We start from the raw sequence: 14,645 nt of genomic DNA, 5'->3' as shown, positions 1-14,645 counted from the left end.
GAGGACTGTGACACTAACAGGTAGGGAGGACTGTCACACTAACAGATAGGGAGGACTGTCACACTAACAGGTAGGGAGGACTGTCACACTAACAGGTAGGGAGAACTGTCACACTAACAGGTAGGGAGGACTGTCTCACTAACAGGTAGGGGGGACTGTCACACTAACAGGTAGGGGGGACTGTCACACTAACAGGTAGGGGGGACTGTCACACTAACAGGTAGGGAGGACTGTCACACTAACAGGTAGGGAGGACTGTCCCACTAACAGGTAGGGAGGACTGTCCCACTAACATGTAGGGAGGACTGTCACACTAACAGGTAGGGAGGACTGTCACACTAACAGGTAGGGAGGACTGTCACACTAACAGGTAGGGAGGACTTTCATACTAACAGGTAGGGAGGACTGTCACACTAACAGGTAGGGAGGACTGTCACGCTAACATGTAGGGAGGACTGTCACACTAACAGGTAGGGAGGACTGTCACACTAACAGGTAGGGAGGACTTTCACACTAACAGGTAGGGAGGACTGTCATACTAACAGGTAGGGAGGACTGTCACACTAACAGGTAGGGAGGACTTTCACACTAACAGGTAGGGAGGACTGTCACACTAACAGGTAGGGAGGACTTTCATACTAACAGGTAGGGAGGGCTGGTGTTTTAATGTGGCCCTCTAGTTGCTATTTTTTATTGGATCGAAGCCAAGCTTGGAACCATTTCTGGTGATTACCTTGCAAGATTGCAACCGTTAGGGGTAATAAAAATGTTTTTTTTAAGCCATTCACGTAATGTAATTTCATAAATGTCATGAGTCATTCCACTAATTACCGAGCCTTGTAAGCTTTAACCAGAGTAAATGTTTTGGTGTTCCGTTGCTGTTTCTTATAAAAGCCAACAAATATATCTGTTGAGGCTAAGCTGTGAACTCTGATTTCTAGCTACATAGTTCTTATGTGTAGGTTGAAGAAATATCATTATCTTTAATTAATTAATTAATTATCATTATCTTCAACCTAGGTTCATGTCAGGAAGTGAAGGACAAGAGCCGTTGAAAATTGAATGTTTTGTGTTGCCGAGACAACCACAATGAGAGTGATGATGACATGGAGGCATTGGAATGTGTCCTTCTATTCTGGGAACATTAATGTAACTACAGTGGTGATAGACTGGAATCTGGGTTCCAAATGGCAACCTATTCCCTATATAGTGCACTACTTTCAACCAGAGAAACATGGGCCGTGATCAAAAGTAGTGCACTACACGTGGTATAGGGTGCCATTTGGGACGCAGGGTCTGTCCAAAAAAAAAACATCCTAGTTATTTCATGTGCTATGTCGTTTTGCCAAATCAAGTATGCGTAAAATGGAAATGCTGGCGGCTAAGTGATTTTGAGCCTCAGCTAACCACTCTCTCGAGTCATGTGGAAGCTCTCAACTTGCCTGACATGTCTCATCTTTAAAAAAAAAAAAAATGTCCCTCTACATTTCCCCCCCAAATGCACATTCTTGCCAATATACAGTACATTATTGCATTCGGAAAATATTCAGACCCCTTGACTATTCCAAATTTTATTACGTTACAGCCTTATTCTAAAATGTATTAAAGCATTTTTTCCCCCCTCATCAATCGACACACAATACCCCCAAATGACATCACAATACCCCATAATGACATCACAATACCCCCAAATGACAAAGCAAAACAGTTTATGTAGTATTTTGGGCAAATGTAATAAAAAATGAAATATCACATTTGCATAAGTATTCAGACCCTTATCTCAGTACTTTGCTGAAGCAGCTTTGGCAGTGATTACAGCCTTGATTCTTCTTGGGTATGATGCTACAAGCTTGGCACGCCTGTATTTGGGGAGTTTCTCACATTCTTTTCTGCAGATTCTCTCATGCTCTGTCAGGTTGGATGAGGAGCGTCGCTGCACAGACATTTTCAGGTCTCCATAGATGTTTGATCGATCGGGTTCTACTCAAGGACATTCAGAGACTTGTCCCGAAGCCATTCCTGCATTGTCTTGGCTGTGTGCTTAGGGTCTTGCCCTATTGGAAGGTGAACCTTCGCCCCGATCGGAGATCTGGAGCAGATGTTCATCAAGGATTTCTCTGTACTTTGCTCCGTTCCTCTTTCCCTCAATCCTGACTAGTCTCCCAGTCCCTGCAGCTGAAAAACATCCCCACAGCATGACGCGTGGGGATGGTGACAGGATTCCTTCAAACATGACGCTTGGCATTCAGGCCAAAGAGTTAAATTGTGTTTTCATCAGACCAGAGAGTCTTGTTTGTCATGGTCTGATAGTCCTTTAGGTGTCTTTTGGCAAACTCCAAGCGGGTTGTCATGTGCCTTTTACTGAGTGGACCTTCTACCCCGATTGCTCAGTTTGGCCGGGCAACCAGCTCTATCAAGAGTCTTGGTGGTTCCAAACTAAAAATGATGGCGGTTCTTGGGGACCTTCAATGCTGCAAGAAATGTTTTGGTACCATTCCCCAGATCTGTGCCTCAACACAATCCTGTCTTTCTGAGCTATATGGAGAATTCCTTCGACCTCATGACTTGGTTTTTGCTCTGACATTCACTGTCAACTGTGGGACCTTTCAGTGGCATGCAAAATTATTCTCCCCCCTTGACATTTTTCCTATTTTGTTGCCTTACAACCTGGAATTAAAATAGATTTTGGGGGATGGTTTGTATCGTTTGATTTACACAACATGCATATACCACGTTGAAGATACAAAATATTTTTTATTGTGAAACAAACAATAAATAAGACATCCCTGCCGATGGAAAAACATCCCCACAGCATGATGCTGCCACCACCATGCTTCACTGTGGGGATGGTGTTCTTGGGGTGAGGTGTTGGGTTTGCGCCAGACATAGTGTTTTCCTTGATGGCCAAAAAGCTCAATTTTAGTCTCATCTGACCAGAGTACCTTCTTCCATATGTGTGGGGAGTCTCACACATGCCTTTTGGCGAACACTAAACATGTTTGCTTATTTTTTTCTTCAAGCAATGGCTTTTTTTCTGGCCACTCTTCCGTAAAGCCCAGCTCTGTGGAGTGTACGGCTTAAAGTGGTCCTATGGACAGATACTCCAATCTCCGCAGCTCCTTCAGGGTTATCTTTGGTATCTTTGTTGCCTCTCTGATTAATGCCCTCCTTGTCTGGTCCATGGGTTTTGGTGGGTGGCCCTCTCTTGGCAGGTTTCTTGTGGTGACATATTCTTTCCATTTTTTAGTAATGGATTTAATGGTGCTCAGTGGGATGTTCAATGTTTCAGATATGTTTTTTATAATCCAGCCTTGATACTTCTCCAAAACTTTGTCCCTGACCTGTTTGGAGAGATTCCTTGCTTTTCATGGTGCCACTTGCTTGGTGGTGTTGAAGACTCTGGGGCCTTTCAGAACAGGTGTACAGTTGAAGTTTGAACTTTAAATACACCTTAGCTAAATACATTTAAACTCAGTTTTTCACAATTCCTGACATTTAATCCTAGTAAACATCCCCTGTCTTAATTAGTATTTGGTAGCATCGCCTTTAAATTGTTTAACTTGGGTCAAACGTTTCAGGTGGCCTTCCACAAGCTTCCCACAATAAGTTGGGTGAATTTTGGCCCATTCCTCCTGACAGAGCTGGAGTAACTGAGTCAGGTTTGTAGGCCTCCTTGCTCGCACATGCTTTTTCAGTTCTGCCCACAAATTTTCTATAGGATTGAGGTCAGGGCTTTGTGATGGCCACTCCAATACCTTGACTTTGTTTTCCTTAAGCCATTTTGCCACAACTTTGGAAGTATGCTTGGGATCATTGCCCATTTGGAAGACCCATTTGCGACCAAGCTTTAACTTCCTGACTGATGTCTTGAAATGTTGCTTCAATATATCCACATAATCTTACTTCCTCATGAAGCCATCTATTTTGTGAAGTGCACCAGTCCCTCCTGCAGCAAAGCACCCCCACAACATGATGCTGCCACCCCCGTGCTTCACCATTGGGATGGTGTTCTTCGGCTTGCAAGCCTCCCCCTTTTTCCTCCAAACATAACGATGATCATTATGGCCAAACAGTTATATTTTTGTTTCATCAGACCAGAGGACATTTCTCCAAAAAGTATGATCTTTGTCCCCATGTGCAGTTGCAAACCGTTGCCTGGCTTTTTTATGGCGGTTTTGGAGCAGTGGCTTCTTCCTTGCTGAGCGGCCTTTCAGGTTGTATCGATATAGGACTCGTTTTACTGTGGATATAGATACTTTTGTACCTGTTTCCTCCAGCATCTTCACAAGGTCCTTTGCTGTTGTTCTGGGATTGATTTGCACGTTTCCCACCAAAGTATGTTCATCTCTAGGAGACAGAACGCGTCTCCTTCCTGAGCGGTATGACGGCTGCATGGGCCCATGGTGTTTATACTTGCGTACTATTGTTTGCACAGATAAATGTGGTACCTTCAGGCATTTGGAAATTGCTCACAAGTATGAACCAGACTTGTGGAGGTTAAACAATTTGTTTTCTGAGGTCTTGGCTGATTTCTTTTGATTTTCCCACAATGTCAAGCAAAGAGGCACAGAGTTTGAAGGTAGGCTTTGAAATACATCCACAGATACACCTCCAATTGACTCAAATGATGTCAATTGTCCTATCAGAAGCTTCTAAAGCCATGACATAATTTTATGGAATTTTCCAAGCTGTTTAAAGGCACAGTCAACTTAGTGCATGTAAACTTCTGACCCACTGGAATTGTGATACAGTGAATTATAAGTGAAATAATCTGTCTGTAAACATTTGTTGGAACAATTACTTGTGTCACACACAAAGTTGATGTCCTAACCGACTTGCCAAAGCTATAGTTTGTTAACACATTTGTGTAGTGGTTGAAAAACGAGTTTTATTGACTCCAACCTATGTGTATGTAAACTTCCAACTTCAACTGTATATATTCTGAGATCATGTGACAGATCATGTGACACTTCGCACACAGGTGGACTTTATTTAACTAACTATGTGACTTCTGAAGGTAATTGGTTGCACCAGATCTTATTTAGGGGCTTCATAGCAAAGGGTGTGAATACATATGCACACACTACTTTTCAATTTTATTTTTATTTAAAAACAAATGTATCAAGTTTTTTTTTTCTTAATTTCACTTCACCAATTTGGACTATTTTGTGATGTCAATTACATGAAATCCAAATAAAAAATCAATTTAAATTACAGGTTTTAATGCAACAAAATAGGAAAAACCCCAAGCGAATACTTTTGCAAGGAACTGTGTAATAGACAGGTTTGCATGCCTTCCCAAATCATGTCCAATCAATCGAATTTACCACAGCTTATAGAAACATCTCAAGGATGATCAATGGAAACAGGATGCACCTGAGCTCAATTTCGAGTCTCATAGCAAAGGGGCTGAATACTTATGTAAATACATTCACATTCCAACACCTCACCCTGTTATAAATACACCCACATTTTATCTCATCTTATTATACATACACCCACATTCCACCTCATCCCATTATAAATACATGCACATTCCACCTCATCCCATAGTAAATCCATCCACATATATAGGGAATGGGGTTCCTTCTGGGACAAAGCCTTAGCTTATACATGATACCTAGCTGCATCAGTCGTATGCCTGGCTTTTTGAGGACGTAGCCTATAGGATCTGTATGTGGAAGTAGCCTATAGGATCTGTATGTGGAAGTAGCCTATAGGATCTGTATGTGGAAGTAGCCTATAGGATGTGCATGTGGAAGTAGCCTATAGGATGTGCATGTGGAAGTAGCCTATAGGATGTGCATGTGGAAGTAGCCTATCGGATGTGTATGTGGAAGTAGCCTATAGGATGTGCATGTGGAAGTAGCCTATAGGATGTGCATGTGGAAGTAGCCTATAGGATGTGCATGTGGAAGTAGCCTATAGGATGTGCATGTGGAAGTAGCCTATAGGATGTGCATGTGGAAGTAGCCTATAGGATGTGCATGTGGAAGTAGCCTATAGGATGTGCATGTGGAAGTAGCCTATATGATGTGCATGTGGAAGTAGCCTATATGATGTGCATGTGGAAGTAGCCTATAGGATGTGCATGTGGAAGTAGCCTATAGGATGTGCATGTGGAAGTAGCCTATAGGATGTGCATGTGGAAGTAGCCTATAGGATGTGCATGTGGAAGTAGCCTATAGGATGTGCATGTGGAAGTAGCCTATATGATGTGCATGTGGAAGTAGCCTATAGGATGTGCATGTGGAAGTAGCCTATAGGATCTGTATGTGGTGGAAGTAGCCTATAGGATCAGCTGCTTGAGCCACAGTCCTACTGACCTGATCCTGATTGGTAGTTAATCCAATCTCCTGTTGAGGCATCATGCTATGATCACTCACGCACGGTCACTCAGGGGCCAGGGTATTCATCTATTGCTGTCAGAACCTGGGGTCAAATACTGTATCTGGGTTTGATGTAACTTGTCTTGCACAATGGAACCAATGGAGTACTGGCAAAACGCGAACGTTTAAAAGATTTCAACTAGTACTTGAACCCAGGTCTGATTTGCAGTCACAGGTGTCCTAATAAACCTCTACTGGTCCCGATCCTCACTTCCCTTGGTTCCACCTGTCCATCTGTGGATGGATCTTTCAATGTCCTGACTTCCAAATGCTACCCTTTTCCCTACATAGTGCACTACTTTTGACCAGCAACCATAGGGAAAAGGGTGCCATTTGGGACGCAAGCTAAATGTTTCCCCCAAGTGGCAGCAGAGAGGATGATGTCACCCGGGTCAGGATAGGTTAAAGGTACAGTAGTCACTCCATGAAAGGCAGCAGTGTGACATTTGAAAATAGGAGCCCGTTTTGTTGCTAATGGAGATATTGCTCTGTCCGCGTTGTGACTGGTGGACCCAAAAGACACCTCCTCCCACCGTGTTTGTGTGTGTGTTTGTGTGTGTGAACACATGCATGATGCTAGTGGGACACACACAGGCATCACACACACACACACACACACACACACACACGTGTGCACACATTCAGTCAGGCAGCAGGTGGGACCTGTGGTTGTGCTCTGATGCAGCTGTAAGCTGCCTTGGGGGAGGCCCCAGGGACACTGATAGGCCAGATAAATACCGAAAACACACTGGATGGCTTTGTAATAGCTGATGGTTACTGTGACCATGGGTAACACTGATGGTAACTGTGACCATGGGTAACACTGATGGTTACTGTGACCATGGGTAACACTGATGATTACTGTGACCATGGGTAACACTGATGATTACTGTGACCATGGGTAACACTGATGATTACTGTAACCATGGGTAACACTGATGGTTACTGTGACCATGGGTAACGCTGATGGTTACTGTGACTATGGGTAACACTGATGGTTACTGTGACCATGGGTAACACTGATGATTACGATCAGTATCAAACAAAATGAAAAAAAAAGAGCTTGATGAAGATCAATACGAAGAAACATGACAAACATTATAGTAATATGTTTCACCTGATTAACATCTCAGAGTAGAAGTTGAGTAGGTTACTCTCTTTTTGGGGGGAACAACTTACTATGTAGTTATTATTTTTTCACTGGGGGGGGGGGGGGGGTTACAGGTGCAAAAATGATCAAATAAATGCGTGCAAAGTTAACCTCAATCCACCCCCACCACCCCCCCACCACCCAGAAACCATGTATCCCACCCCTCAGTCCCCATCCAACCACCTGCATCCCCCCTCCCCTCCCCACCCAGAAACCATGTATCCCACCTCTCAGTCCCCATCCAACCACCTGCATCCCCCCTCCCCTCCCCACCCAGAAACCATGTATCCCACCCCTCAGTCCCCATCCGACCGCCTGCATCCCCCCTCCCCACCCAGAAACCATGTATCCCACCCCTTCCCATCCCACCCAGCAATCAATCCCCCTCCCACCTATCCAGCCCCTGAGTCTCCCCTTACATTTCCCCCAACCCCCCTTGCTTCCCGCCAGAACGACCAGAGCACAATACCAAGAAGGATAGGACGTTGCCACGAACAGCAGATATTGAGATTAGATTTGATTAGATATGTCTTTATTGTCTGATTTTCACAGATATCTTACGTACTAGAAGATGCCCTCTGATAAGGTGAGAGGCGCGACATAGTCCAGACACAACATCACACATCCACATTACTGATAAACACAACAAGAATGACAGCTTTAAGGACTCTGAACCCTCCCTTCCACGTGACATAGCTGTCCCTCGTACACTGAATGGTACACATCCCCTTTAATGTCCAATGTCCCTGAGCGTAGCACATAATGATAAAACCATAAAGCCATAGGATGCTGTGTGACCCATTATAAAGTCATTCATTGTTGACGATAGATACCTTGTCTTAAATAATGATCAAATGATCTACCGTCTAAAAAGGATGGTGAACACATCAGCAGAGGACCCCTCCTATGTGTTCAACTAGCTGTCCCTCGTACACTCTGTGTTTACACACCCCTTTTTAATGTTGCTCGTGGCAACGTCACTACCTATATAGTGCACTACTTTGGACCAGAGCCCTGTGGGTATGATCTCTGGGCAAAAGCAGTGCAGTATATAGGGAATGGGTGTCATTTGGGGCATACCCTCTGCCTTAGTGATCTATATGAGACCAACCGCCAGGGGCAGGGGTGTCTTGTCACATGTGATTTCCTCTGGGACATAAGGCAGAGGGATTCATCTGTGACAGACAGCAAAGTCCTTCAATGTATTTTTTAGGAAGGACAAAATTGATAGCCAACCACATCATTTGATTCTACAGAGTGTCCGTAGCCAGCTAATTGTGTTAAAGTTCAAATGTAATGTGCAACCAGACAGACAGGCAGGCTGTCGTGAGTCACTCTGCTACATCCCAAATGGCACCTGATTCCCTACTCGGTGCACTACTTTTGACCAGGGCACATAGGGCTTCGGTCCAAAGTAAAGTGCACTATATAGGGAAGAGGGTGCAAGTTGGGATTACGGACCTCTGTCTGTACCATTTCCCATGGTTGTCAAAATCCAACATGGACGCCACTTAACTCGTTATTGGTGGAAGGAGACGGGACCTATTTCCGCTGAATTAATTTGTGAATGGTAACCCATTTATAATACAGTGTCTCTAGTGCTCAGTCAGGGCGTGCCGCACACACAGGCCTGGGGTCACTGACAATCCATGTAATTCTACTTAACAGACCGTTACACCCGGTTATTTGACTGCAGAGTCCTTGCTGGAATAAGGATGGGACATAATGTCAATGCTGCTGTAGAAAGTATAAAGCAATACTGTGTGTTCTATAGGCCTGAACATAACCCTGATTGATAGTAGGTCTGTACAGTATTGACTCTGTCAATCACCGTATTCTTATCGGCAGATTCAATAGCCTTGGTTTCTCAAATGATTGCCTCGCCTGGTTCACCAACTACTTCTCAGATAGAGTTCAGTGTGTCAAATCGGAGGGCCTGTTATCCGGACCTCTGGCAGTCTCTAAGGGGGTACCACAGGGTTCAATTCTCAGGCCGGCTCTTTTCTCTGTATATATCAATGATGTCGCTCTTGCTGCTGGTGAGTCTCTGATCCACCTCTACGCAGACGACACCATTCTGTATACATCTGGCCCTTCTTTGGACACTGTGTTAACTAACCTCCAAACGATCTTCAATGCCATACAACTCTCCTTCCGTGGCCTCCAACTGCTCTTAAATGCTAGTAAAACCAAATGCATGCTTTTCAACCGTTCTCTGCCCGCACCTGCTCGCCTGTCCAGCATCACTACTCTGGACGGCTCTGACTTGGAATATGTGGACAACTACAAATACCTAGGTGTCTGGCTAGACTGTAAACTCTCCTTCCAGACTCATATTAAACATCTCCAATCCAAAATCAAATCTAGAATCGGCTTTCTATTCCGCAACAAAGCCTCCTTCACTCACGCTGCCAAACTTACCCTAGTAAAACTGACTACCCTAATGATCCTCGACTTTGGCGATGTCATCTACAAAATAGCTTCCAACACTCTACTCAGCAAACTGGATGCAGTCTATCACAGTGCCATACGTTTTGTTACGTTCCTGTGGACCATGTCTATGCCATGATGTCTGTCTCTTTAAACCATGAAGCCTCTTCCTGTGGACCATGTCTATGCCATGATGCCTGTCTCTTTAAACCATGAAGCCTCTTCCTGTGGACCATGTCTATGCCATGATGCCTGTCTCTGTAGATTGTAGCTTAGAGACAAAGCTGTTCTCTTTCATTTCAGTAGGTCGGACTCATGCCCTTGTTGTTTTCTAAATGAAAGCGCTCTAAAGGGACAATACCTGGGAGCGACGAGCATGACGTCATGGTGGGGATGACATAATGCCATATGATGGACTGTCAGCTATACGCTGTGGCTGTATTAGACAGGCTTGGCCCCGTCTCTGTGCCGACACTCCTCTCTTCTCCTCTTGTTCGGGCTCTTTAAACACGTGGCTACTGTGGATTTCCACATCCATCAGCTCCCATTGCCTAGCTCGCAGCTCAAGCTGTGTGTTCTTAAAAAGCTCATGCCTTTTGGATCCCACTAATACCAACCAAGAGCCATTACCTCATCTCACCCGCTCTTGTTTTGCGTGTCTGTCTGTCTGTCTGTCTTTCTGTCTGTCTGTCTGTCTGTCTGTCTGTTTGTCTCTCTCTCTCTCTCTCTCTCTCTCTCTCGCTCTCGCTCTCGCTCTCGCTCTCTATTTATCTCTCTCTCTCTCTCTATTTCTCTCTCTCTCTCTCTCTCTCTCTCTCTCTCTTTCTTTGATGTCTGGTGTCTGCTTTAATGAAAGTATTATAGACTGGTTCTCCTCTTACTTTGCTGCTGATGTTGCTCGCGCGCACACACACACACACACACACACACACACACACACACACACATACACACTGCAACTGCCACATGCTGCTAACCGCCTGCCAGGCTAAGGCCAGTACATTAGCACCTCGCTCCAGGCCTTTCTATGTATAAAACTGCTGTACACACACACTCCTTCCTCCCCTGTGGTCCCGTGGGACAGGCCACTGTTTTGATGGAAAAATGTACATTTGCATTTTTTTGTCATTTTATCAGACGCTCTTATCCAGAGCAGATTACAGGTGCAATTATGGTTAAATGCCTTGGTTAAAGGCACATCGGCAGATTTTTCACCTATTCGGCGCAGGGATTCAAACCAGCAACCTTTTGGTTACTGGCCTTAACCGTCAGGCTACCTGCCATTTGGAGCACCATCGGCATCCCAAATGGCAACCTATTCTCTACATAGTGCACTTCTTTTGACCAGGCCCCATGGAGCAAGAGGGGGCCATTTTGGAATGCAGTCAACATTCTTTAATTAATGACCCATCTGTCCTGCTTCCCTGCCAGTCCTCTGATGTTTGATCTTCAAACTGATGACACACACAAATGCTCATCCTCATCTTGTCTTCCTTCCTGCTTCTTCTGACGCAACTTGCCATGAATTCTAGCAAGCAGTCATTTCACAGTTTCAGGCAGGCATTGGACAGGACAGCAGGACTCAGGCTCACAGACTCACCTGCACCTCGAAAGATTTAGTCACACAGGAAGAGAAGCGAGAAAGAGACGAGGATTATTGAGCAGAAGTTAGGTTAACGTGTCAGTCGGGAGACCAGTAAGGCGGTCTGTCTATGTGTGTTCCTAGTGTAGAAGACCTGACCAGTCTATGTGTGTGTTCCTAGTGTAGAAGACCCGACCAGTCTGTGTGTGTGTTCCTAGTGTAGAAGACCCGACCAGTCTATGTGTGTGTTCCTAGTGTAGAAGACCCGACCAGTCTATGTGTGTGTTCCTAGTGTAGAAGACCCGACCAGTCTATGTGTGTGTTCCTAGTGTAGAAGACCTGACCAGTCTGTGTGTGTGTTCCTAGTGTAGAAGACCCGACCAGTCTATGTGTGTGTTCCTAGTGTAGAAGACCCGACCAGTCTATGTGTGTGTTCCTAGTGTTGAAGACTTGACCAGTCTATGTGTGTGTTCCTAGTGTAGAAGACCTGACCAGTCTATGTGCGTGTTCCTAGTGTAGAAGACCTGACCAGTCTATGTGTGTGTTCCTAGTGTAGAAGACCCGACCAGTCTATGTGCGTGTTCCTAGTGTAGAAGACCTGACCAGTCTGTGTGTGTGTTCCTAGTGTAGAAGACCCGACCAGTCTATGTGTGTGTTCCTAGTGTAGAAGACCCGACCAGTCTATGTGCGTGTTCCTAGTGTAGAAGACCTGACCAGTCTATGTGTGTGTTCCTAGTGTAGAAGACCCGACCAGTCTATGTGCGTGTTCCTAGTGTAGAAGACCTGACCAGTCTATGTGTGTGTTCCTAGGCTTTTCAAGTGAGTCCTGGCAGAGTATCTGACGCAGTAATGGAGGCATCAAAGACAGGCGCTGTGGTGAGTCACCCAATGGTTCGCTTGCCTTTTTACATCACTGTCTCCCTCCCAAATAGCAACCTATTCTATATATAGTGCACTTCTTTTGAACCAGTGGCCAAGTAGTTCACTACGACGGGAATAGGGTGCCATTTGGGATGCAGACAGTGTCCTGGTTGTCCTGGTGTTTGGGGAGGGAGAGGCCACTGAGACAATGGCCAGGTACGGCCACACAGCCAGGTGGACGTTTGGATTGTCCTTCCTCTCATGCTTCTCATTCACATGCGTGAACAGACTCCCGTTTCAAAAAAAGAGCTGTTGTGACTATTCCTCTTTGTTTTGCTGCCTGCGGCTGTTGTTTTGTTGTTGAATTCATGGGCTGCTATGTTCTCTCTCTCTCTCTCTCTCTCTCTTATTCTCTCTCTCTCTCTCTCTCTCTCTCTCTCTCTCTCTCTCTCTCTCTCTCTCTCTCTCTCTCTCTCTCTCTCTCTCTCTCTATCTATCTCTCCCTCTCCCTCTCCCTCTCCCTCTCTCTCTCTCTCTCTCTCTCTCTCTCTCTCTCTCTCTCTCTCTGTCTCTGTCTCTGTCTCTGTCTCTGTCAAATTCAAATTCAAATTCAAATTCAAGCTGCTTTATTGGCATGAAAAACATTGTGTCAATATTGCCAAAGCAACAATGTATACAATATACATTGTAACAAAATTGTAAATGATAGCAAATAATAATATAAAATGGTAGTAAATAATAATAAAAAAATAAATACAATAAAATGGTAACAGTCTACAGTAAACATTAATAATTATAGTAATAACAATAATAGTAATAATAAGTAAGTTACTGTTTACTATGCAGATGTTATTATTCAGTGTCCCTCAGGCTATGGCAGGAAAATACATATTTGGCTGCAAGAGGAGCCATTGCTCCTTCGCCCATGAGTATTCTTAGTTTTTCCTCTGGGTTCAATTTGTAAAAATGTGGAATATATGTAGTCATTTCTGTGAATAATGAATCTCTTTGTGAGGAATATTTATCACAGTAAAGGAGAAAGTGCATCTCTGTCTCTACCTCCCCTGTCATGCAGTGACCACATACACGCTCCTCTTTGGGTAGCCATGTCTTTTTATGTCTGCCGGTTTCTATTGCCAATCGGTGGTCACTCAGCCTGTACTTGGTAAGGATCTGTCTCTGCTTCGTATCTCTGACAGAGTAGAGATAATCAGCCAATTCATATTCTCTGTTTAGGGTCAGATAGCAATTTAGTCGGCTTTGGGATTTTGTTTCGTTTTTCCAGTATTGTAAATATGATTCCTTTGATTGGTTCATAATTTTGCTTATTGGAATTCTTTCTTTTGAAGCAGTGCTGGCGTCAGCTTGGTTGGTGAGGTCCAACACCAGCTGACTGAGAGGGCTCGTTTCTGGGCTCAGCTCTTGGGCTTGAAGTGCTTTAAATTGCAGACTCGAATTTGGACTTGAATTTAGATGTAGCCAAAATTTTAATGATCTTTTCTGTATTTTCATTATTACTGGAAAACGGCCCAATTCTGCCCTACATGCATTAGTTGGTGTATTTCTCTGGACTTGTAGAATTTTCCGACAGAATTCTGCATGTAGGGCTTCAATTGGATGTTTGTCCCACATTTTAAAATCCAGTTTATTGAGTGGCCCCCAAACCTCACTTCCATAAAGTGCTATTGGTAGGATTACACTGTCAAATATTTTAGTCCAAATTCTAATTGGGATGTTGATTTTGAATAATTTCATTTTTATTGCATACATTGCTCTGCGGGCTTTTTCTTTGAGTGCCTTCACTGCCATATTAAAGTTTCCCGATGCAGATATGGTCAGACCAAGGTAGGTGTAATGTTTTGTGTGTTCAATTAAGGTGTTGTTCAGGGTGAATTTACATTTGTGTTTCTGACATCTGGGTTTTTTTTGGAAAATCATGATTTTAGTTTTTTGGAAATTTACTGCCAGGGCCCAATTATGGCAATATTGCTCCAGAATATTAATGTTTTGTTGAAGACCTTCTTTGGTTGGTGATAGAAGTACCAAGTCATCAGCATATAGCAGGTATTTCACCTCTGTGTCAAATAGTGTGAGTCCTGGGGCTGGAGATTGGTCCAACATGTCTGCTAATTCATTGATATAAATGTTGAAAAGATTTGGACTCAAATTGCAGCCTCGACATTGTGAGAAAAATTTGGTTCTTTGGTTTTTGATTTTTATTGCACACTTATTT

At 44.1% G+C, this 14,645-nt stretch overlaps 1 protein-coding gene across 3 annotated transcripts in view; it reads left to right on the top strand.

Annotated features, from left to right (window-relative positions):
* The window catches only part of LOC110510782 (probable E3 ubiquitin-protein ligase MID2), a 233,786-nt gene that overhangs the window by 138,846 nt on the left and 80,295 nt on the right, over positions 1-14,645 (top strand). For 2 of the 3 annotated variants that reach the window (XM_036943473.1, XM_036943472.1), the window contains exon 3: positions 12,362-12,427. The exons of the other annotated variant lie outside the window; for it this stretch is intronic. In XM_036943473.1, coding sequence (XP_036799368.1) covers positions 12,362-12,427 — 66 coding nt within the window. The remainder of the gene's footprint in view (positions 1-12,361; positions 12,428-14,645) is intronic. 3 annotated transcript variants of the gene reach the window in all.

Source organism: Oncorhynchus mykiss, chromosome 14 (assembly GCF_013265735.2).
Source record: "Oncorhynchus mykiss isolate Arlee chromosome 14, USDA_OmykA_1.1, whole genome shotgun sequence".
Taxonomy (NCBI): domain Eukaryota; kingdom Metazoa; phylum Chordata; class Actinopteri; order Salmoniformes; family Salmonidae; genus Oncorhynchus; species Oncorhynchus mykiss.
This window is presented reverse-complemented; position numbering and strand designations above follow the sequence as displayed.